We start from the raw sequence: 24,539 nt of genomic DNA on the forward strand, positions 1-24,539 counted from the left end.
AGGGGGACCCCTTCCACCCATGAATAGTGCTTCTCTCCATCTGACAAGTGACCTTAATGTCCCCCTCAGAAGTCTTGCCTAGGTTCCTACACTCACTGTACTGGGTGCCTGGAAGGAACAGAGGGCAGGCTTGAGAGTGGCAGAGGGAAACCCCAATGCCTGGAAAGATGCCAGTTCCCAGAACTAGCTCCGTTATTCCCACGGGTGCTGGTCTTCTTGACACTCTGGCAGGTGCTTTCACCCACAGCTCTTCTGCATAGGTAGTGTTGACTACCCTCACTCCTTCCCCATGAGGCAACAAGCTCCTGGTCCAGTGCACTCCTTTCCCGTCCTAACAGCCATCTACCAGCCTATGGAGTCTGTATTTACATTTCACAGGTAGAAACTATGAGGACAGCTGATCAAAAAATATGGAGGCAAAAAATCCTTCAGAGAAGAGGATTCAGGGAAGAGAGAAAGAGGGAAAAAAAAAAAAAAAACAAGACAAGAAAACCCGAGATATACTTAAAGGAAAAGTCGGGCTAGTACAACTCCTGAGTCAGCAAATGGACAAAGAGCAGCCAGGAAACCAAGCAGGCCTTATCTGAAAGTCTCAAAAAAAAAAAAAAAAAAAAAAAAAAAGAGTTCAGCAGAACACAGAACCAGTATAGGTTTTCTGAAACCTAACGTTACTTACTGCTGCATATTTCTAGCTGAGGCCTATGTTTTTCTAGGTATGAAATGCACCTAGCCTAAGAGTTGGGGAGGACTCTGGACTAAGACTTACATAATTGTTTTTTCAACCCTGTGGCTGTACTGATTAAAACACCCATCCAACCAAATTCATAAGATATTTATGTCAAACTTAATATTTCATTCCATTTGTCAAAATTAGAAAGGGAAAGCAAAAGCATTCAAAGCCAGCCAAAGCATGATTCATTGAGCCCTAAATAAATATTTTGGATAGTTTTGTGACAGACTTTTGGTTGGGGAAGAGGGTCTTTGTTTTAGAGGTGGTTATTTTATTTCTGAAAAATGTAAGGAAGCTCCAAGAGGAAAAGCTGGTTGCAATGAAATGGTTTGAATACTTGAAGATGTGTCCTTTTGTTTTTATGGATCCCACAACCACATGCAAAAATGTCAATCGATCAGCTCCCAGAGGGGTGGTACTCGGGGTTCTTGCAGAACTAGCTTGGACAGATATGTCTTTGAGACTTACCCACAGAACTCTCTGCTGACTTGCTGCATGCAAGTGGCACTGAAGAGACCTTCAAAACAGAGCATGGGCCTCTGAATATCAAGTTAGCTTCCAGAGCAGTTTGTTAGATTAAGGTTTAGATGCAGTGGGCTTCTGTCCTGCTAGTATTCCTTCATTACCTCTTGTGGGATACACTGCTCAGAGCTGGTGAAGTATAAGCACTGGTGCAAAGTGGGAAAGCAGAACCCAGAAGCAAATCTCTGCATCCCACTCCTTAATGGGACCTGAAATGGAAGGAAGGGAGGGAACAAAAAAGAAGGGGACTGAGAAAACAAAGGGAGTGAAAAATTTATCAGAAAATAACTCCTGGAAGGAAATCTCCTCCCTTTGCCACTTCCCCTCTCTTTGCCCAACAACCTACATTGCAAAACCTATGAGCTTCTCAGCACTTTCTCAAATGTCACGCTATTGGCAGAGATGGAGTTAATGCTAGCTCAGGACCAGTCTTAACGCTGTCTCTCTTGCAGACTGTTCACCATCTGAGCAGTGGCTGACAGAGATGTTACCATAAGAAAATGCCCAAGTGGCATGGAAACTCCTGACATAATCTTGGAGCCAGAAGGCCCTAGGATGTGAATGAGTAACTAGATCACTGGAGAGCCCTTCTCAGAGAGAAACCGTTGCAAAGTGGGAAGGAGGAGGTCTCCAAGGGTCACAAGTGATGCTACCCTTCTATACATCAACCACAACAAAGAGTTTCAGTGGCATTTTACAGGCTGGAGCAAGATAAAGAATGTCATGGTGTCAGTGCCATTATTTGTCAAATGACATCACTTGTCATGTTTTGCATGTGTTATTTTTGATCAAAATATACCAGGCAGAAAAAGCAGTTCCTTTCTGTGAGAAGAAATGTGAAACCACATTTTATTGGAGATAATTTTCACCCCTATCTGCCCTGTGCACAAATTTTAATATCCGATTTTATGCTCTTTTTATGTTACAGACATCTCAGTACCTAGGTAGACCCTGGGAATGCTCTTTCTCCTTTAGGAGGGTGTCAGGGTGAGAGCCCAAGCAGTGGTGCAGACTTACCTCCAAGCAAAACTGCCAGGCTTTTCTTCCTATTAGTGGTAGGATCATCAGGGCTACTCAGAAAAGGAACACTTGCTAGTTTGGTGTGGGGACTGCTCCATCATCAGTTCCATTTGAGAGGAAGGAGAGGTTCTGTGCACTGTGTGGAAACTGTGCTGATGTCGTTGTGATGTGGCCATGATGGACCAGCAGCAGGAGGTGCCTCCCTCCAGACGTCTCTCCTGTCTTATTCGTTAATGAGAAAGCTCTGACCAGTTCAAAGAACCCACCAGTTCACACACACATTGGGATGCACAGAAAATTTACACCTGAGTGATTTTTTTTTTCAGGCTTTCTGCAGACTAGACCAAGGTCACAGGTTCAAGGTTTCCTTCACTTTGGGAAGGACTAGATCCCTTTTCAATGACACATGAGATTCTTATTTGAAAATCTGGGATACATGGCTCTGGTCTGTCATGCTTATGCTTTACCTGGCCCTGTCTTTGCAGTGTGGGTTACTGGACAAGACAGAGCTGTCTTCATAGTGTGCTGCTGGGAGGAGACAAAATTCAGGGATGTGAGGCCTTATTTAGACTAGAAAAGATACTGGTTTTGTTTCCTAAAATATATCTTACAAACACAATTTAATTGGTTCTACTTAAAAACATACAATATCTAGAGTAGACTGTGTGAAACTTTTTAGTTACAGCAGGCTATGTAACTTTTTCTAATATCTTTGCTCGCTGTGGTAGACTGCGTGTCTACACTATACACCACACAAATACATAGTGTTTACAAGAATTGTTCTTTTCTTCTCCATGAGATGCAGCCTGAGCATGTCTGATTGATAGACACATGACTGACCTGCTAAATCTGTTTTCTGCTTGCATTGCACAACCATTTCTTGTTTAGCAAATGGTCATATGGATTTTTGTATGCCAGTCACATTGGTGCACCAGTCACACTGGCATTCAGTGTGGGACCACTGCAAATGACTTACTGAACAAGTAATCATGCATCTATGCCCCACAGATGGACATGGCTGAGCAAAACAGAACAGGTCAGAACCTGCAGACAGATGTCTGGGGTGAACACCAGTGATATCAGCCTTCTCTGCCACTTGTCTTCACTGATGGTGGACTCTCCTTGTGGCTGGGGCTGACTACAGGCCAACCAGGCTCACCTCGATCCCTGGGAAGGTGATGGAACTCCATGCAGTTGCACTCTGTTCCCACAGAGACTGGACTCGGTATAATGGTTTCACAACTGTCACATTTTAACAACCACCCTGGTAAAGAAGGTGGGCATGGTGGGAGATGATTGGCAGCCTTTAAACATGCCCACTAAGCATCCATAGCTATGTTTTCATTGGGGTACAAAAGCAACAGATTAAGACTTTATCTTTCCAGCCTCTCAGGATTGATTACAACTGCCCCACAGGATATGAGCAATCATCGGCTTCTGCAGAAAGTTACTCATATCCTGCAGACTAGAAACTCAGGTGCCCTGTTGCCTGCAGAATGAGAGTTTTAACATGAACCCCAAAAGATACATGAACAAAATGCACCTTTTTCATAGAGCATTGCTTCTGGAATTCATTGTCAGTTGCCAGTCAGAGCCATCTGCATGAAGGGCTCAGGACAAACTGATAGATGCTCAGGACTTATTAAGTACCATGGCAAGGGAGGATGGACTGACATATAAACTACAGCTTGCTCAGCTAGACTAAATTTCTGCTCCTAAGCTTAGCTGAGTAGCATATCAGAAACAGCTTTTCCACACACACAAAGAAAAGGTATATTCCTAACTCAGGTTAGGTAAGACCAGACAAGATCCGGACAAACAGAACAGCTCAATCCAAAGGTCAACAAAGCACAGTTCTGACAGAAAATGCTTCTGGCACTGAAATCTGCAAAGGCTCATCCATCTCAGAAAAAACAGATAAGTGGAAGAAGCTGTACATATATATATGTATGTATATACACACATGCACACACACATATATACATATATACATATATACATATACACACACATATATATATATGAAAAATTGAATGAAATGCTTTCCAGCTTCCTTATTTCATGTCACCATGAAAACTTTTCAGAGTGATTAAGCAGCATCATGCTGACTTTAGTGTTTGACTTTTTCTCATTCTGACACAAGAATAATATTCACACTGATCATACATAGATCATATGTAATATTGTATATGTAATGCTTTGGCAGTGTGAGAAAAAGGAAAAGGGAAATGGAAAGGGAAAATATTGTATTACCAGAAGGCTTCAGTGTTTCCAAACATGGTGCCTAGAGCAAGTTCGCTGTGCTCCTGAACCTGCCTTGGTCCTTCTCTCCACCACATGGTGTTTCTCCAGTACTTTCTGGTGGCTCCATTTCTCCTGCAGCACTTTCTGCCTAGTATTGTGTGTTGCAGGGTCTGCTTATATACCAACAGAATTGAGTGATGCCTGGTGTTACATACCCTAACACCCCTGGGACTCTCTCCAAATTTTCCCTGATCTTTGGGCCATTTTTCCTGTTCTTCCCCACTTCTCTTCTCCCCCCCTATTCTTTCTCACTCCTCCTATTCTCTGCTAGCTGAGTGCAAGGTCACCCTACAATTGTCTCTCCTGCCCTGAACTGTAAATGCTATACAGCTGAAGAGTATTTCAATTGCAGTATGAACTTGTGTGCTGTGCTGTCACCTGCTGGTCCAGAGTTTCATTGCATGGGTGTGTTCCTCAGACATCTTGGCACAGTCTGTATTTTGTATCATGGCTCTGTGCAGTTAAAGACCAGGAGCCTTGGACTGGGAGGAAATCTGATGATTCTGTTTTCTGTGAAGATCCCAGACGATTTGTGCAACATGCCTCTTCTGCTATGAACAAAATGTATTTCTTCACCTGGGCCCCAAAAGAACAATTAAACTTAAAAAAAATCTTTCTCCTGACTTTGTCATGATGAGATTTCCACAGGGTGCCAGTCTACTCCTCTCTCTGTTGTCCCCCACTGAGTTAACATTACCTCCCCTAAAATGATTGCCTTTGGGCCATGAATCGCTTGCTTGCTCTTGAGGTATCTCTCATTGTTGTGAGAGTGCAGCACGCACATGGAATCAATCACAGGTTGCCAAGTGCCATCCTCCTGGAGGGTGCTGACTGTCTTAGACTGTTCACAGCATGGAAAAATGTCTGGTTATTTGACAACACACTACCAGCTTGTGTTTCCCAGCTGTCTCCTCCTTAGCAGATATTCCATATAGATGCCTATCACTCACCCATCCCCCTCCAATTCTCCCTGCAAAGCTTAAGACTTGTCTGCACTGTCAGCATCAGTAACAATTCTACAGAGCAACTGGTAGCCCAAAGAGATAAATCTCGACTCTGCCCTCTCTGAAGACAGGGCTACTCTGAAATATGACCATCATCCCCCAAAAAACAAACAAAACCCCCACAAACCCCCACAAACACAAATTCCCCCCCACCCCATCAAGAAAAAATAACACCCCAAATCACAATCCAAACTAGACCACAGCTCAGCAACACTTCTGTGACTGGCTGTACATATCTGAGCCACAGGTACTGGCTCCAGTGATCAACTGATTTTTGTATGGAGTTGATAGATTTGCTCCTGTTTGCCCTGCAGAACTAATGCAGCTCAGAGGGAGGAATCAGACCCATTAACAACATTGCTTATTAGGATCCAATAATAATGGGACTGATGCCTGTTTGCTCTTTCTAAAGCCTGATGGTGGATCATCCAACATAACTGTTACAAATAGTGATGAGGTAGAGGACCAGACTTGACTTGGCCCTCTAGGCTCACTCTGTTCCAGAGTGGCCTGGTATATGAATGACAGGCTGAAGGACTGAGTGACCTGAAGTGGCACACTGTCTTACTTTGATCACAGCCTTGTCTTTGGCATTGCATCTGCCAGTTCAGTCCTTCCCACCTACTTTCACCTGTTTTGTGGGAAGGGCAACCTGAGTGGAGCTATTGGTGGAAAAGCCTTTGAAAAAACAAATCTCCCCCTAAGTGTAAACAGAGGGATTAGACCCACAGATTGCTGAGAAGCAGTGAGGATGAGATGCTGCAATTCTGTTTCGATAGTTGCTTTTCAGAGAAAAGTTGTGTTTTATAATGCACCTGTGTCTGCTGATCTTCTCTGAGCATTTTTCCCCTCTGCCTCCTCATTTTGCAGGGCACACAAAACAGAATGCAGGCTTCTTCACATCATCTCACCACAGGTGTGCATAATACCAACCTTAAGCTCTAAGATAAGTTTCCTGCATGGACATGTTTCTGTCTAGCCAAGGTGTGGCCAGTACTGCACAATAACAGGCCCTTTACTGAGCTCATGCAGTACCTCAGTTTCCACATCCATGAAAACGGGATGATATGGATCTTTGTCAAGTGCTTGCATGCCTGCAAAATAGCATTGCTATTGCTTGAATCAGGTATATCACAGCTGGCAAACATGCATCTTTTTTTGCTTGTCCTCTTTCACGCTGTGCTTTCTACACATCTTCCTTTGATTATCTAGCTTTGGGATTCTTTCTCCCCAGGTGCATGACTAGCTCTCATCTTTCCTTCTTCCTCCCTGCCCAAGCTAGATAGGTGCCTTTTGCATTACTTCTTTGTTCTCAGCGGTATTTGCAGCACCCTCCCAGTCTTGTATCACCTGTGAATTCCATTCCTCCTGGTTGTGTCTTCCCTGCCTATGCAGTACCTAGCCTTTTGTGCTCTTGTTGCTGCAATTGAACCTGATGCTTGAAAGGATGAGAAAAGGTTGGAATAAACTGCTCTGATGATTCATCCCCGGGGCTGAGAGATTTGCTTCTTTGATATCAGTCCCTTGATCAGAGCTCTGCTATGTTATCTCTGTTTGTCTGGGGAGACTTAATTCCTGGCACATTTGGGCTGGTGGAATCCCAGATACCAGAGGTGGTAACTGGAATAGGAGCACACTGCATTCTTCTCCTGCTCTTAGATATGTCAAAAAGTCTGTGAGGTTTGATGCTCCAGGGCCTATAACCCCCTTAAGACAGCCTTGTCTACAATGAATGTAATTGAGAAACCTCTAACTTTCTTCTACCTGCCAAAATCTATCATCTGTTCTCTCTGTATCTTATACCCCTGCAGAACAGTCCCAACACAGTCCCCTTTTCCTTCTGCCTTGGTCTGTACCTACCAGCTCAGCCTTAATTTATTTGCCACTTGCTGACAAGATACTGAGAACCCCTTCATCAGTCCCTTACCAGACTGTCCTGCACAGGTCATGAAGCAGGATGAGTGAAGGCAATGAAAGGAGCAAAAGCCTAGCCTGATCCTGGCCTAGGTCAGATGTCAGATGTCTTGTTCAGAAGCCTAATATCAGAGAGGGGGATGAATGGGATGAATTCCTGGTATTGACATCTGAGCTGGAAGAGGGGCCATGGAGAGACACAGTTTTGCAAACTGGGCTAAAATGGGAGTTCTGACTTTGGAACAAGCAGGGCGGTCACACAGGAACCACAGCTCTGTAGGACCAAGTAGGGTTTCCAATGGTGGGGGAGTGTTTTGTGTATGTACATATATAGAGAGATGAAGCATAAAAGCATTAGTATACTCTTTATGATACTGAATGGTTAAGTATGATTTAGAATTTCAAGATCTCAGACAACTTAGTACCATGGCAATAACAACTATTAAAAGCTTTTATAGCTTTTGTTAAAGAGAAGGAGAAAGTGTTAAAGTACTGGGAAAAAATGTTAGTATTAGAAAATCCCTTGTCCTTTTTCTTTTTAGGGAGAAAATATACCATAGATGTCCTTAGTGACAGTTAAAAGCCAGAGTCAGTTGTGATGGACTGGAGCATAGATTTGCTGTTATCTTACGTTCAAACTTCTTTCTTCAAAGACAAAACATGCACTGAATGGTGACAGGAAGAACAACAAGAGAAGTGCACCTTCCATTTCTGATATTTGACTCTTATAGACTTTCTGCTGGTGAAGTACACATGGTCTGGCCAGGCACTCTTGGAAGTCGGAAACACAGGGTAGCGTCAAGCTGGCTGACAATTAGCTTTTAACTGTACACTGCTCATAAGCTCACAGCTATATAGTCAAAGAAACAGCTTTGGCCAGCAGCCACAGATGCTTTTTAAGCATGAAGTCAAGAGACAGAAGGAGGAAAGAAAAAGCTATGTGAAGGATGGGTGAGAGCAGGGATTTCTGCTCCTACATTTCAGGAGATGTTGGAATGTAGTTAACAATGGTAGATGTGGTGACACTGTCCAGGACCTTCTCTTCAGCCTACACTCATCACAAATTTTTTATTGGATCAGGGAAGTGCAAGCCTTCAGATGCGACCCAGGACCCAGGAGACAATGGCAGTTGGCAAAGTTGGTTTATTTCTTCCAGTTTCAGCTTCTTGGCATCAGGGACACATTTAACTTCTCTTGGAAGGGCTCACTGTGTGAAAGGACTTCAGAAAGGATATATGAGCAGAAAAATATCTCTCGTGATAATGATCAACATCTGGTCCTAAAATGCTTCGTTGAATATTAAGCCTGTTCATTTCTTGCCCCTTATTTTTCTGTTCATTAGGCAGATTAAAAGAGAGAGAGACAGAGAAAAGGCAAGTTTTTAAAAAGTATATTTTGGTGTGGCACAGTTTTTTTGTTTTTACCTTTTGCTGATTTTGGTGAAAAAAAATGCATAACAAAATGAGTTGGGCTTTTGTTACTCTGAATATTTTGAGAGACCCCACAAAACATTTTTTTCCTTCATGAGCCAAACCCAGTTAAAATGGGAAACTGACTCCTAAATTACAGTCACAGAATGAAAAATACAAGGTAGCTAGGAAATACCAATGACTGTTATTTAACGTTCGCAGATTTGCTAGCCCCTTGCCCAGGCTTTGATAGGGAGGTGTTACAATAGCTCCCCTTAGATAGTTCAGCGCTGAGAGATCTTAACTTAGTTTTTGTGGATAAAACCTCTGTATGGCTACTACGTACAGTGAGGTACCAGCTCTGACCACATTTAGCTGTAGGCCCAGAATAGGCTAAGAAGAAAGAGGGGCTCCTTTTCCTGTTTATTTCTGATTAGCCTGTTGAAACTTGGTTATATTCCTTCACTGGGAGTACATCCTAGTCCTTGCAGAATTTTTTACTCCAGCACGTCATGCTTAAAAGAAAAAGCAGCAATATGTTTATGATTTTTTAGAATCCATTTTACTTTCCATTTCCTGTCCCTAGTACAGCAAAACAATATATGGGGGGGGGGGGGACTTTTTTGGTACGGACAAGGCCATTTGAGAACAGCGCACCACATGGATCTGACTAGAATTCCAGCACAATCACGTGCAAAGCAAAGCCAATAAGAAAAAAATATAGAAAATGACCAAAAAAATGAAAAGTCTTTGGAGAAAAATACGGTGCTTTAAGAGAAGTAAATTTAAATTCAAGTTACAATCAAAGAATTAACACTCTGAACAAAGCTGTTAAAAAGAAGAGTGGGGATGTTTTAAATCTTTTAGCTACTTTGCTTCCTATCATTCAAACTGTATTATCCTTAAACTTTTTTGCTTTTAAAAAATGTCTTTACATTAAGCCATTACAATGAATGTCAGTCACAAAAACCCTGCAAATCTTAAAACAAAGCAGGGTATTTGTTTTAAGCTTCAAAGAAAGAAGAAATACTATAAAACAAGACTATCAAAGCCTTTTTCTTAAAACAAGTGCATTAGCTTGTTTTGTATGCTTAACCAAAACCATGTTCAATGTGTTCAAGGATTGAAAAACATACTTTTTAAAGCCAACTTGGAGGGAAAAATGCTTGATTGCCATTGCAGAAATCAACTGCATGGCCTAGAAAGCCTCTGGAAGGTTGCCAGGAACTCCCACACGTTTGCTTCTCTGGCAGAGTTTGTATGCGTGAACTCCAAAAATAAGTCACAATTTCTTTCTTTCTTTGAGTGTCTATATGTGCACGCCTCATTTTATTTTCTCTGTAGCGGCAGCAACACTAACTTCAGCTCATCTCAACTACTTTCATTCTCCAAGGATAGGTTGTTGCTATTTTTCAGACCAGCTAAAAGGGGCCAGATAGGCTGTTTTCTTCATAGAAGTTCTCCTCAGATAAATGGGAAAGATATTAAGCCATCCTCATAAAAATAAAAGCTTCATGTTTCCAACTTTCAGATGGATTACAATGTTTTAAGTGTTCAGTATGTTAATGACATACTGAACAGACTGTGATCCCTGATCTAGAAACCTGGATGTGTGGTTAGCTTGCTAGTGAGAAGAGAAGATTTGGAAAAAGAAAGGGAGGGACCGTGTCACCAGAGAAATGATACTAACAATTTGCAGGTGTAACTGTGCTGAATTTGATTTCGAACCTTGCATAGTCAGCTTTTGCTGCCAAAACCTGCCTTTGTGAATGTTACTGTGTGTTTGGAATGTAGGTTTTACTGGTCTGGAAAATTCTTCTGCTGGTATTCTCTTCTGCTGTATCTCCACAAGGAGGTTGTTAGCCAGGCCGATGTATTATAGAGGTGTGGGAGCTTAAGACCAGAGAGGGTATTAATGCCAGTGTGGAGAAAGAAAGTGGAGAGCCTAAGGTAGAGACTTAACTCAACCTAGAGTTGCTAGAAATCCTTCCCAGTCTACTGGAATTCCCTTCCAGCCCTCATAACAACAGCCACTTTGCAGGTTTCCTTGTGCTGCATTGTTACCAGCCAGCAGAGAAGAAGCTGCTGGCACCTTTTACATCTTCTCCATGGCAGTTTGCTTTTTGCAAAAGAAAAAGAAAGCAGGGCAGATCTTCAGCTGGGACTAGGCCATAACAACACTTTACAGACATCTTGCTCCTTCCCTCTTCAAAGACCTTTATGACTCTTAAAATGGCTACCAAATAACCAGGTTTTACAGCTGTACAGGTCTGAGGTATGCAGACAAGAAGCATTTAACTTGTGTAGAGCCATTCTAGCTAGAATGATTCAGAGCGCACCATTTTGCTTTGGGTGATAAATGTTTAACTGACTTCCACATGAAGATGGAAGTATGCAATCAAAAAGGGAAAAGACTTTTTCTATAAATTGGGAACTAAGCCAGATAGGGAAGAGGTGACTTGTGCAGCATCATACAGTGGGTCAGTGACAGGAAGGATACAGAATCCAGTGACTTCCAGCTCTTGGTCTAGCTTCTTCTCCACTGGAGCTTTCTGAGATTCTCTTGTGGCTGGTGTAAGGCTTTTTCTGTTCTGGGAAAAGACACTCACATAGATGAACTGGGCTCATTACCACCTACCTTTGCCCAAACACAGTGCCTAGTATGTCTTTAGCTAAACTGGCTTGCTGAAGCTGTCTTCTATTAAGGACTTGAAGTCTGAATGGCTCAAATGCTTCTAGCAGCAAGTGAGATTGTAGTGCAAGTTGGTCTGTGGAGATTTACCAGTTGTGCTGCCCAGTGAGTGTGGGTCGTTGAGGCCAGGCCCACATTTTGTGTTTTCCTGGTATAGTGGTAGCAATAAGGCAGGGATTGAAAATGAAGTTGTCACAACAATATGGGCTGTGCCAGAGAAAGGACCTTGTTACAGAAACCCCACGAGCATATGCTCTATTTTCTGCTCTGTTTGTGCATCTTCTGGATGAGCTTCAGAGTCCCAGGCTGCTTTTCAGGGTAGCTTTTGCAACTTCTTCTGCCCTCCATGTCATCAGTGACAGTTACACTTGGGAGTTACACTGTCAATAGCATCTGAGTTCACCAGTTTGTGGCTATCTCAGGTAAGTCAACATGAGCTGCGACTACACTTTTGAGTACATGGTGACAGTGAGCTAGGATGTCTCTTTTCCTCTCTCCTCCCAGTCTCTTTAACTACTAGTCTTCCTACCTCACTGCCTTTATCAAGGAAACCTGGTCATTTACAAGCTGCTGTTTCATTTGCCGTGACTGTTTTAGGGTTCAGTGTCATCTCAGAGAAAGCAAAGGACTTGTTGATGAAAAATGATGTTAGTAAATTGCCTGTGAAGACTTTAGCCTCTTTTTATTCTAGTGTGCTTTCAGCTTTATGGAACAGAAGATCCAAGAAAATCCTCTGACCCAAAAGCATCAGCCTGGAAAGGGCAGGCCTCACGGACAGCATTATGGGAAAAGAGTGAGTAGCTGAGCCCAGTTTAGAATAACCCTGAGCACAGCACCAAACAAGCTGGAGGTCAAACCAGATTTGGCCTGTTAGCTGCACTCAGGGTTGGTTTTAGTGAGCTGACCCCTAAGCCAAAGCCTGAATGTCATATGCTGCATGCAGGAGATAAGCTGCTCTGTGAGTGATGGTGCTAGAGTGAAACCACAGAGGGAAAGATTTTAAGTTTTGTTCAGCTCCTCTGCCTCTCAGTCTCCCTCCCCCTCCCCATGGAGGTGACTCATTTTGGCTCCTGCACTCACTGGTCCAGTCTTGCAGGTGGCTGTGTTCCCAGGTACAGCTCCATTCCTCCTCTGCTGGCTCCTATGCAGCAGGACTTTGTAGTGCAGGTAACTATGCTGGTTTGTTATGGCCTCTAGGCACTTTGCAAGAACACCCAGAGACCTTCAGAAGTAGCTGAAATCAAGGAGATCAAGTACGAAGTATTCAGTCAGTGAGACTCCCAGCAGATGTTGTGAGGCCATAGATGCCCAGTGCCAGTAAAACCAGCACCCCAGATCTTTGCCGTGTCTTCCACCAAGTCTTCAGCTTAAACAGTCTTAGAGGATATCTTGATATTCTCCAGATCTGTTACCTGGCTTTTCTAACTGTACCTAAGGCCATGAAAACTTGAACATCAGCATACTGTAACAAGCCAGACATGAACAGGAGCACATGCCGTTCTCCTTGACTGCCTGGCAGTAGAACTGCCTAGTGGGGTCCTGAGCTCTGTACAGCTCACGCCTTTCGTGTCTCTGCCTTTGCTTAGGTAGCTAGGGCCTGAGGGCAGATCTGAGGGACTGTGATATGAGTTCTTATGGCATTGCAGCTCTGAAATGTGGGATGATTCAGAAGTGAGGCATGAGACAAATGCACCAGGTAGAGGCCACTGCAGAGTAATTGCCGTATTCAGGATGTTCCCAGGATTGTGCAGTCGGAGACAGGCAGATGTGTTCAAAGCCCTTTTTTGCTTTAAGTTTCTCAGATGAATTTCATATTTATAACATCATTTCTTGTGCAGAGAAATGTCAGCCCCTGCAGTTTGTAGGCAAAGAAAGACTGTTTCATACAACAGAAAGTATAATACTGAATGTACAGACTCCAGCCAAGCCTTTAGTCCCCCACAGTCTTCATCTCAGGGGAAAATAGATGGTCCCAAGGCAGCAGAATTATGCTGTGATGTGGGAGGTGGGTTTAATGTCCTGCCCAAAGTGGTTTGAGAGCGGCTGCATTGATTTTTCACATTCAGTCATAGGCTAGTCCATACTGGTTCCTTTTGGCTTCTCCTTCAGGGATCTCAGAACACTCTAAGTTATCCCCATTCTACAGACCAGGAAGCTGCAGCTAGTGATCTGTCATGGGACAGAGAACAGTGGCAGAAGTGTAGAAGTACTGCTCTACATCCTTTTAAGCTGATCTAACTCCCATTTCCTATGGTCTTGCTCACCTCCATCTGCCAGTTTCTTTTCCTTGCTGATATTCAAAACACTCTCACAGCAGGCTGGTTCCTCTCTCTGACCTGTTGGGCAGGTACTGCGTGCTACCATAGGCTCAGGGAAAAGGCAGCAACGTGCACCTGTGGAGCGATGAGGGCTGGGGGAGCAGGGACAGTCTAGATTTAAGCCAACTTATACTTCCTCAGCAGTGGGTTTCCAACACCAGGCATGCACAGGTCCTCATACAAAGACAGGCCTGATGCTTGCAATAAATATTTGAATTAACTCTGGAATTTCTGTTGGTGCATTGAGAAATTCAGACATTAGCTAGAGACTCCCAACATCTCTCCAGATAAGACTACTAAAACCTTCCCTAAACACAGGGACACCGAAACCTACTCAGGGGAAGGGACTGGAGCAAGCCTATAGAGCAGACCGACTTGCAAGCCTATAGCTGATTTCTGTGACTCGCTCATTTCCCTTTAGTTATTTAATTAATTGGCTTCGGCCCACTTGGGTGGGCCATGCGTCAGCAGACAACTGCCTTAAAGGAAATTGTTCATCTTCTTTATTCCAATCAGCCTGGGACAGGCTGGCAAAGACGACAGCCAAACCTACTTAAGAAAAAGGATGTGCAGTGAAGGGCAGTATTGATGAGCTCTGGAGGAGCAACCATGTTAGCTGTGGACTTCACTTGCATTAGACTTTCTCCTACCTCATATAAAAGAGTGAAGTGTCTCTGCTGATTGTTGACCTGTAGACCAGCCAGCTGAGATTTTTGAGTCTGCTCTGGACAATGAGATCTGGTGCTGGGTGTAACTTGCCCAGTGTTTCTGAGTCTGTTCTGGTACATATATCTGGAAGATGGGCCAGACACACTTTCACCTGGCGCCCTCAAATGCCTTGTGTTGCTGGAAATTTCTTTTCAGTTTCAAAAAAATGTACATTCCAGCTCCCAGGTCTGATTCTGACTTATTTTGCTTCCCTGCTCCATCTCTGACATCTGCACTGAGAGCATGGAAGTGCTGCCAAGTCCAGGGTGTATGAGGGTGCTTGTGGAGCTGCCAGTGTGACACAAACCACAGTGCAAAGGTCTTGGAGCCCTCCATGTGAACTGGAGCCAAGGCTTGGGTTTTCCCAGCATGATACCACACAGTGGTACTATACAGCTCAGTGCCCGATCCATCTCCCATCCACTCCCACATGTGATGGATATTGGTTGTGACTTGTTCCTCCAGTGTGGTGAGTAGCTTTCTTCTACAGGACATCTATCCTCATGAGATTATTTTATGGTATGAGGGTTTAAGCTGAGCCCAAAGAAATAAGCAGGAGGCGGTTTCTTGGAACTCTGGATCAGCCCCCTGCTCTGGTGTGACTGAGGAACCTGCAGAATGGGAAGAATTCAGGGGGGATATTTGTTAGTCCTGATGCCGTGCATGGCTCCCCCCCCCCCCCCCCCCCCCCCGCCTCTGTCCCCACCCCACCAATCAGCCGTCTTTAACATGACAAAGAGCTTTGATGAGCGGGTGATGGTGGATATTGCAGTCCCAGGCAGGGGACAGCTAGCTATAAAGGTAACTCCCTGTCTACAGTTTGGGGCTGCCTGGGCTTGTTGGTACTATCTGCCCTGAGTGGAGGTGCCATCTATTGGAAGCTGGGGGAACCACCCCCACATCTGCCTCCATGTGTGCACACTTGGCTCTGCCCCCCTACCAGGCTTACCCCAGTGGGACTGGCATGGGGTACCTGGAGTTTTACTGGAACTCGGCAGGGGAGGCAGAACATGCCCTAGGCTCAGCTGGGACAGCAGGAGCAGCCAGGGGCAGTCAGTTTCCAGAGGCAGGAGAGAAGAGGCAGACTGCAGGTAAGGCATTTGAGTTAAGTCCTAGAGCTGATCTTTGGGATACCTATGTTCCCAGACTGGTCACTCACTTAACAACCTCTTTCTCTCTCTGTGCCATAGTTTCCTCTCATGTGAGCTGGGCAAAAAGCGGTGTGGTTGGTGAGGAGGATGGGTGACATTTGGCAGTCACAACACCTTTCCATGCTGCTTTTCTTACGGTGGTTGTGAGCTAGTTTCCTAAACCTCACCTGAGCCCTTGGGGGTCCAGGCACTGGCAGCTCCAGGCACTGGCAGCTCCAGGCACTGGCAGCTCCAGGCACTGTGCTCCAAGCTGAAAGGCAGTGTGACAACATGGTCTCACAGAAGTTCATGGTTCTCAGGGCCGGTATATCAGGGCCTCCCGTCAGCCAAATGCTGTCACATGTACCTAAAGAGGAATAAACCCCAAAGATAATTCTGCTCTAGGCTTCCCTTAGCCCCCTACAGATCTGCCCATGGCCTTTTTGTGCTCATTAAACCTGTTTTTTGCCAAGTCATGCTCTGAATCACTGTGCCAGAAAACCTGCTCCCTTTAAATCCATTGTTAGGCTCTACTTCTTTCAGCTTGTCTCTGTTTCCCTCTCCTTTCCTTGGATCTATCTCCCTGCCTTTCCCTCACTGCAAAAAGTCCTAGGCCCCACCTCAGTGGCTTTTTCTGCTCTTTGCATTCCTTTGCCATTTCAGTGAGTGGCAATAGAACAGCTAATGCAAGTAGGTCTTCTCCCAGTCCCATTGTATGGCCTGCAGGGTAACACTCTTGTAACATTAATGAGTGAGAGGGGATGGAGGAGAGTGAGCTTTATAAGCACCTATTTTAAGCTGTCACATGCTATAGAGAGCTACAGGCTTGACCAGAGGGACTAGTGGCTACTTGGCACATCACTACTTGCCACATATGTATTTTGGACAAATGCTTAGGTTCTCTACATGCTACCTGCACCATAAAGACATCAGGTAGACTGATTCATTGATGCCCAGATGGGCATCAGATGGCCCTGCTTAAAATCAGGCTTCAAATACTGTCCTTCAATGCCCCTTTCTTCAGAGAGAGCCTGGGAATAAAGGCCTACTACTTATTACCTTCAGTTAAGGGCTTGTGGGAGCTGGGTCTGACTTAGGTTTTCATACTTATTTCTGTTTCACCAGTGTCTGTTTCTTGCTTCCTCTTCCTTCACTCTCTTCTCAAGGGAGAGAGAGCACATTTGGCCAGCTTTGTGGCAGGGACTTGAGCTGAGCTGTGGGTGGTAAATTACACATGGAGGGAGGGGTTTCGGATGATGGACTGAGCAGGGACATGTGGAAGCTTTAGCTGAATATTGTTGTGCTGTGGTTCCTATCTGACAGAATACTTTCCTCTTCTCCAAGCCCATATTCTCAGTGTGCTCATTTTCTACCTACAAAGTTTTTACTGCACAGCCTGCCAGAGCCAAGCATCCTGTGGTCATCACATGAAATTCTAGTTTTCCAGTTCCCAGATGTTCAGCTTCCTCTCAGGCTCTGAGGCCTTCCCCCATTTCACAGACTACCCCAGGCACTTGTGGCTCTTCTCTTTACAGCTCATTTCTCCTTGTAGCCAGAAATATTTTGTAAATCTCATGGCTCTGATCCCCAGCACCAGCAACCTGCCCCACTACACACCTGTCTCTCCACACAGCTCATGCTGCATGGTATCACCTCTTAGGGTTAAGAAGTAGTAGAGAGGAGGCCTGTAGAGCAGAAGCAGCCATCCCAAGAGTGGGAGGAACCATAGAGTGCTTGTGCCTCTGTCAGGAGGGTAACAGGGAAAGAAGTACCATAGACATAGCCTTACAGCCTTCTGAGGCCCAGAAACACCTCAAGGATTTTGAGTGATTCCTTAGTAACTTCTCAGCTGAGGACAGAAGAAGAAAGGGTTTGGGAGGCTGGGCAGGGAGCCCATTCCTCAGGAGGGCACCAGTACTCTGTGTTGGGCATGTATTTGGGGTGGGGGAGGGCTTCAGGAGGGTGTTTCAGGGAACTTCTGAGTCACAGGCCTCAAGATGACAGAGAAGCAGATTGGGAGCTGATGGGCTCAACATTTAGAATGGTGTGTACCTAAATGGCACTGCCCATGCACTGCACCCATCTCTCTCCTGAAATGTCAGTAGGAGGAGAGAGGATTGACCATGCACAAGAATTTCCAGAGGAGTATCTGGAGGAAGAAGGCATGGGCAGATTTGGCAGTGCAGGTATGGGAAGGGGGAGATTGGAATCCCAACCCTTCAGTAAGGACTGCCCCGAGAAGGTTTCAGACTCTCATAGACCCCAGCACTCAGCTACCTGACAGAAAGGTACTGGGGTAATCTCTCTTGTTAGCATTTTTCTATTCAAACAGCTTGAATGGCTTTGCATCTGAGCAGCTTTTGTCTGGCCCAGTGGCTCAGATTGTTTAGGAAGTTTTTCCTTTAGATCTTTATCTCAACTTTGTCCTTCAGAGACACCCTTAGGACATGTACCAGGACAAATGAGAAGGAGCCTTGGCAGCTTTCTCTGCACTCTTGAATTTTTGTCCCCCATGTCCCTGATACATGATCACTGAGTCTTCTCACCTCTCTTGCACATCTGTCTTTCCTGTCTTCTTTCCCAGATCCATGTCAAGTCTCTCTTCTTTGTTCTTTTGCTAAAAGCCCCCCTCAGCCTAATAGGTCACTCCATCTATATATGTTTGTCCAGCAGTGTGGACAGTCCAGACAGTCGCTTAGTGAGAGCCACAGGCAAAAAGGAGTGAGCCAATATGGAGATTGCTTTGCCATTTTCTATCAAGTGACTTGAGATGCTTGGGTAGACAGTATGGGGGAGCCAGGCTGCCAACTCAGGGCTATGTTTTCAGTCATGATTAGGCCTCTTCACACCACATCAGACTAGGCTTAAAATATTAGCAGGGCCTTTTGAAGGAGGCTGTGCAGGATAGTAATACTGTGAGCCAGTGTGCATCATTCTCCCTTCTATGCCCTTACTTTTCCACATGTTGAAAGGGAACCATGGTCATCCTGGAGGTCTAAGCTGGAAAGCTGCTCACTCTCAGTGGATTTGTCAGTGCTCATGGCTCCATGCAAGTAGTAGTGATACGCAGGCCTTTGCTTCATGCATGGCTTTTGTTCCATAGACAAGGAGTTCTGACCTCATCCTGCAGCAGGCAGGGAGCGTACTTGTACAGCTGTTCATTATGTCTTATACCTTTTGCTGTTACCTTTTTATTTCTAGAAGTATCCCCAGTTTCTTCCAGTTCTGGGAATTTCAGCCAGTTCACACCAGATTCAGCCACCAGTCCACATTCGGCATCCTCATCCCCACTGCCTACTGCGAAGTCTCAGAAGGGTGGAGAAGATGGCACAGGGGGGGTGAAGAAGGCCAAGAGCCGCACAGCTTTCTCCAAGGAGCAGCTGCAAACCCTGCACCAGCGGTTCCAGAGCCAGAAGTACCTCAGTCCCCAGCAGATCCGGGAGCTGGCTGCTGCCCTTGGGCTCACCTACAAGCAGGTAAACATGGAGACTTTGATCAATGGTATATGTGTCACAGAATGGCTGAATAGTCACATAAGACAGTGACAGGATGGAAAGATGAGTCCCCAGTACAGGGTAGAGGTAAAAGTGCCAGCTGACGGTAGCACCTCCCTAATTCATGCCCAGAGATCTGAAGCACTTTAGGGGACAGGAGAGTGAATGGCACATGGCTGGGGCTTCTTGAGCCCCCAGTGAGATGGCAGTTAAAGGGATTGTTGCTGACATTTGCAGTAGTACTGCAAATGCAGTGATGTGTATGTGGTTTATGGGAATGACCCATACCTTGGGCTTGGCATCCCCTTGCAGACTTTCTCCAGACACCGGTGAACTTCACAGAAGGCCTGGCATGCAGTTCTCCTACTCCCAGAGTTTTCTGCCTGAAACACACTGCAGAAGCGCTTGCAGTTGCAACTCCAAAATCTACCTGGAATTTGGATATCACAGCTAAGCATGATGGCCTGGGTGCCCCTGGATGTCCTGGGACGAAAGTAGTTGTATATGCTTTGTATGTGCACACATATGCACCCACACACTGAACTGGTTCTGTTAGGAGCAAGACTGGCAGGACAATTTGCTATTTCCTGCAATCAACATTCCTTCAGTGGCTGCTCTCACAATGAAGACACAGCCCTGGGGGGAGATGGCTCTGGAATTCACCCTAGCAAGGAGCTTTGAATTTGGGAACTGCTGGATACAAGAAGCAAGCCTTTCCCTTCTGTCCCCACATGCACATACTGGTTCCCCTGCAGAAACAGTGTCTCAGAAGTTTGCCTGTAGTCCAGAGGTCTTGTAGGGATCTGGGTGGGTCTAATTTACACCAGTCATCACACTACAATAACTTCATGTGGACATAATGTCACCTCTCCCTCCCAGATTCAGTAGCAGCCTGCTGAGGCTGCTAGGCAGACATCTCCCCTTGGCAGTAACCCCAGGTAACTCTTAAAAGGTTTTATCTAATGCTCCCTATGTATCTATGCCGTCTGGTCACTCTCCCCTGATTCTCTGTGGCTTGTGAGTCAGAGATAACATTTGTTATTCCCTCTTCTTTGCTCATGTTTTCGCTGCTCTCCCCTCCCCACACAGGTAAAGACCTGGTTCCAGAACCGGAGGATGAAGCTGAAAAGATGCCAGAAGCATAGCTTGTGGATGGAACGGGCTCAGTGCCTCACACAGGTAAGAATATTGCACATGGCTCAGCGTGGTCCTTCTGTCTGGGGAGAGAAGTCCTGTAGTGTATACCCTCCATTGAGGCAATTTAACTCTACAAGTATCAGCTTATCCTGCCTTCTGGTTTGGTCAGCACAGGGACACAGATATGTCATTGACTCTCCACGTTCTCCAGGTGGCCTAGCCATGGATTGACTATGCCACTTATATTAAGTGGTTCCAGGGAAAACCTGTATTCCTTATATAATGCATCCCACTGAGCTATGGGGATAGATACAGTTCTGCTTTCCCTTCCATTCCATTGTTGCTGATCAAGACACAATGTGAAAAGTGAAGAAATAGAGCCCCAATATGTTTCAGGTTTGTGTGCACCAGTGCAGAAGCTGTGTGTTTTGATTTGCTCTCTTTCCCTTTCAGAACGCCTGCCAGCCAAGTGCTTACCTGGACATGCATCCCAAATTCCACCAGGGCTACCCGATCACAGCAGCCAGCAATGTCCAAAGCATGCCTTCCCCCCTTCAGCACTACGGTGCAGGGCAGAATGCATACACAATCATGAGCAGTGAGGACGGGGGAATGTTTGGCAAAGGCGGGGGCACCTGCAGTGTCCAGCAGACAGTGGGCTTCATTGCCCAGCACAAAGTAGACTTTTATCACAGCTACCCTGGAAGTGTGGAATATCCTGGCACAAAGACAAGTGATGGCTATAGCTTTCACCACCCGGTCCCCATGGGGGCACCTTTTCCAACCACTGCTGGTCACCATCTCTATCATTCCTAAATACTGTGGATGTGGGGGACTTGGGCAGCTGGGAATCAAATCTTACTCTTATTTCTCCATTATTCATGTGCCCTCTGACTCAGGGACATCACAAACACACACCCTTCTGTATTGGCACATACAATCAAGTTCTCTTACAGCAAGACCCGAGGTCTGGCTAACTGGATTTTCCTGCAGAACTTCTAAATTATGGACCTCATAACTTGTCTCAGAGTAGGCACAGGTTCCTTTAGGAATCTCATCTATACATATTGCTGTAGAGCTGTGTATATATAAAACCCATGAAGATGTGGGCTGTAAGGAGAGGTGCTTGTCACATATCTTGCACTGAATTGGAGAAGTTATTGTCACATGCCAGACACCCATCTGATGAAGCCACAAAATATGGAACTGATGTAGAGCCTACCAAGTGAAATGTGACAAGCAGCTTCCGGGAAGGCTTCTGAGATGATCTTATAAGGAACAAAATGACAAGCAGGCTCTTTCTTCTAGGCTGTATCTTTCTCTGTCTCCCCTTGACAAAAACTAAAAGTCCATTTAATTTGGCAAACAATAAATTTTTTTTAAATTTGGATTATGTATTTTTCTGTATATTTTTTCACTTTAACAGGGCATTGCAACATGAAACCCAGATGGAAAGTAAATAAGCATAGCAACCATATTCCATTCTTATTACTGATTTGATTCTGAAATTATGGACAGATTTTTCTGTTATCAGTGGATCAGCTTCACTACTCTTGGTAATGCCAGATATTGAGCGTCAAAGGACCAGAGGTGGTAAATACTACCTTAGGAACCTCTTCTAACTATCAATATGTAATACTGGTACCAGGCTAAAACACAGATATATCATTTCTAACCTTAATATTATATATGTGTCTAAATACCTAAAAATAGATATGTGTATCTAAGTATATTTAATAACTGGGCCCAGTTTTCTGAGTCATGGGGTTTGTATCAAACTCCTTAATGATGTCAATTACTTTGTCTTATTGTAATGAAGCAGCTCTCATGGTTAAAAAATGGATATAAGATGAAGGCAATCGATGCAGGTATGTCTCAGACTGGAGGAATAAGAGGTATCGGTGTTATACTTCTAAAGACGTTTGTATATGTACTATATACATATATACATACTATATGTAGTACTGCTGTTTGCTTCTACTCCGCTCCTCATGCAGTGACTGTCTGCTTCCTTGGTTGTACAGCTATGCTGTTTATAGAGCTGTAGTGTAAAAACTGGGTAGTCAGTATGATTTGAGGAAAAAATAAGGCTTTTTGGTTGGAAGGGTAATTTCTAAGTCAGATCATTTTGGAGATCCATTTTAAAGTACAGGTACAGAAACACTTGTCCTTGCGACCACTGCCCCATCAGAGGGTGGGGATCCACTGAATTAGCTAAAAAGCACTCTTAAGGTCCTGATTAACATCAGAAGGTGGACTACAACAGCAGCAATTATCAGGGCCCTCACATGAGTGTGAGGAGGTTTTTCAGCTCTTTTGGAGCCAACCTGCTGGTACTAACCTGATTATGTGATATGGAAGCCTTCCATCCCATCCCATCAAAGGCTGTTATAGGTGGAAGGGAAGAAGCTGAGACTGTGACTGATCCTGGTGGGCAAGGAACCCTACATTCATACTTCTCTGAAAAAGGAGTCACCTGCCATGCCTTATGTCCCGATCCAGTATTGGGAGGGTTTCGTTACGATCCCAAGGACGAGATTAAGATGCTATAACCGGTCAAATATCGTACAACCTCTTAACTTTATTTTTCACGAAGTGGGGAGAAAAGGTGGGGGAAGGGGGAAGGGGAGAGGGGAACAAGGGCAAGGGGAAGAGATAGAGAAAGTTGGGAAAGCAGAAAAGAAACTAGCTACCGCCACTCCAAGTCCGATGATGTTCCACTGACTCCGTTTGAGATCTTCAGTCATTGCAAGCCCCCCTGCGACAGCGGCGGTGGCCATGGCCCGGCCGCGACGAGTGCGGAGTTTGGCGTGCAGGCAGCCGCTCTGCGGGGCTCCTTCTCCCCTTTATTCACACAGTTTGCAGTTTTTACAGGTTTTTGCCCTGCCTCTGGGAGGTGCTTCCTCGCTTCCCATGCGGATTAGCTGTTGTGTGCAGTCCGCCCTCTCAGAACCTTCCAGAAATGGGCTGGGGGCTCCTGGGGGGGTCTCTTGTTCATGCACAGATCGCAGATGTGTACGTGCGGTTCGTGCCAGATGTGCTGTTCCCCTAGAAGCCTTCTTCTGCCCTTTTTGCACCTTTTTTTTCCTGCATAGGCGCATGAGGTTGTTTACCTCTAAAATGTGAAGAAGATGGTTTCTTTAGTTCGAGGCAGGATGTTCAACGCCAGGAAATGGCGGTGCAGTGGCAATGTCGAGACAAAACCGCATTTAGTACCGGTTCTCTACACCTTATTCCCTCAGGAATGCTTTGGGACAGGTAGAATCTTGGTGTGATGACTCTGGCGCTAGCTGTAACAGTTGTGATAACCACACTACTGACCTCCAACAAAACTATGCTAAAACTGCCAACTCTTGCAGTTTCCTCAGGAGTTCCATAAAATATGTTTTCCTAGAAGTCATCATTCAAGAACAGAACTTACAGCCATAGAAGGTTCTGGAGTCCAAAAGCCTGAATCAGTTCAAACAGGCAAGTAGGCAATTTCCGGGAAAGGAGTTCATTGAAGTCTGCCTGTATCAGGAGCTTCGTTCCCGCTGTTCCATGTAACAATAGCAGGAATGCAGCTCCTGACACAGACAGTCTCTGCCACAGGCAGCCAAAAAGGGACACATAAGACTTGCTTTCTTTTCTGGTCTTTCGAAGGGACCTTGGGGCTCACCTAAGGCAGCAGTTCTGATGTTCTAGTTTTCAAGAGATTCACTGATTTGGATAAAGCCCAGCTGCTGGAGACACACCCCATGTGCGTGCAGCTGGTTTTGTGTTAACAGTGAGAAATTACTTCTAGACCTTAGGGTTATAGAAAGAGACTACAAATATGATCTCGTGGCACTCTTAAAAATTCAGGACAACATGAAAACAAAATGGCCCTTCCAAGAAAAAAAAAACCCACACATTTTCTTCTAATGCCAGTGCTATCAATTTGGGTCCCTCAACAATGACACTATTAGCCACTGAGGATGGGCCAAGCAGGAGATGTGTGGCAATGCTTTACTGAAAATTTCCAAAGCTCTGTTAGCTCAGCCTTTGAGTCATGCAATGTAGTTCGATGACTAAATAAAACATTTACTAATGCCCCTAGGGGAGAACCTATTCAAGTAAAGTGCACATCTTTTATCTGCTCTGGAAGGACAACTGGAACTGTAGGCCCTTGCTCATGG

General features: G+C 45.1%; 1 protein-coding gene across 1 annotated transcript; it reads left to right on the forward strand.

Moving 5' to 3' along the window:
• The first annotated feature begins 15,531 nt into the window (after positions 1–15,531).
• Positions 15,532–21,198, forward strand: NANOG (Nanog homeobox). Its single transcript, XM_026117783.2, has 4 exons — positions 15,532–15,712; positions 18,953–19,227; positions 20,335–20,424; positions 20,836–21,198. The coding sequence occupies exons 1-4, from the start codon at positions 15,532–15,534 to the stop codon at positions 21,196–21,198; spliced, it is 909 nt and encodes a 302-aa protein (XP_025973568.1).
• Positions 21,199–24,539: the final 3,341 nt, after the last annotated feature.

Source organism: Dromaius novaehollandiae, chromosome 1 (genome assembly GCF_036370855.1).
Source record: "Dromaius novaehollandiae isolate bDroNov1 chromosome 1, bDroNov1.hap1, whole genome shotgun sequence".
In the NCBI taxonomy this organism is placed as follows: Eukaryota; Metazoa; Chordata; class Aves; order Casuariiformes; family Dromaiidae; genus Dromaius; species Dromaius novaehollandiae.

What these genes read in the sequence shown, in the direction of transcription:
- NANOG (XM_026117783.2), top strand. Translation starts at nt 15,532, where the DNA reads ATGTGTGCACACTTGGCTCTGCCCCCCTACCAGGCTTACCCCAGTGGG. An exon ending in TTGGGCTCACCTACAAGCAG is followed by an intron (nt 19,228 to 20,334) that starts GTAAACATGGAG and finishes CTCCCCACACAG; the next exon opens with GTAAAGACCTGGTTCCAGAA. An exon ending in GGGCTCAGTGCCTCACACAG is followed by an intron (nt 20,425 to 20,835) that starts GTAAGAATATTG and finishes TTTCCCTTTCAG; the next exon opens with AACGCCTGCCAGCCAAGTGC.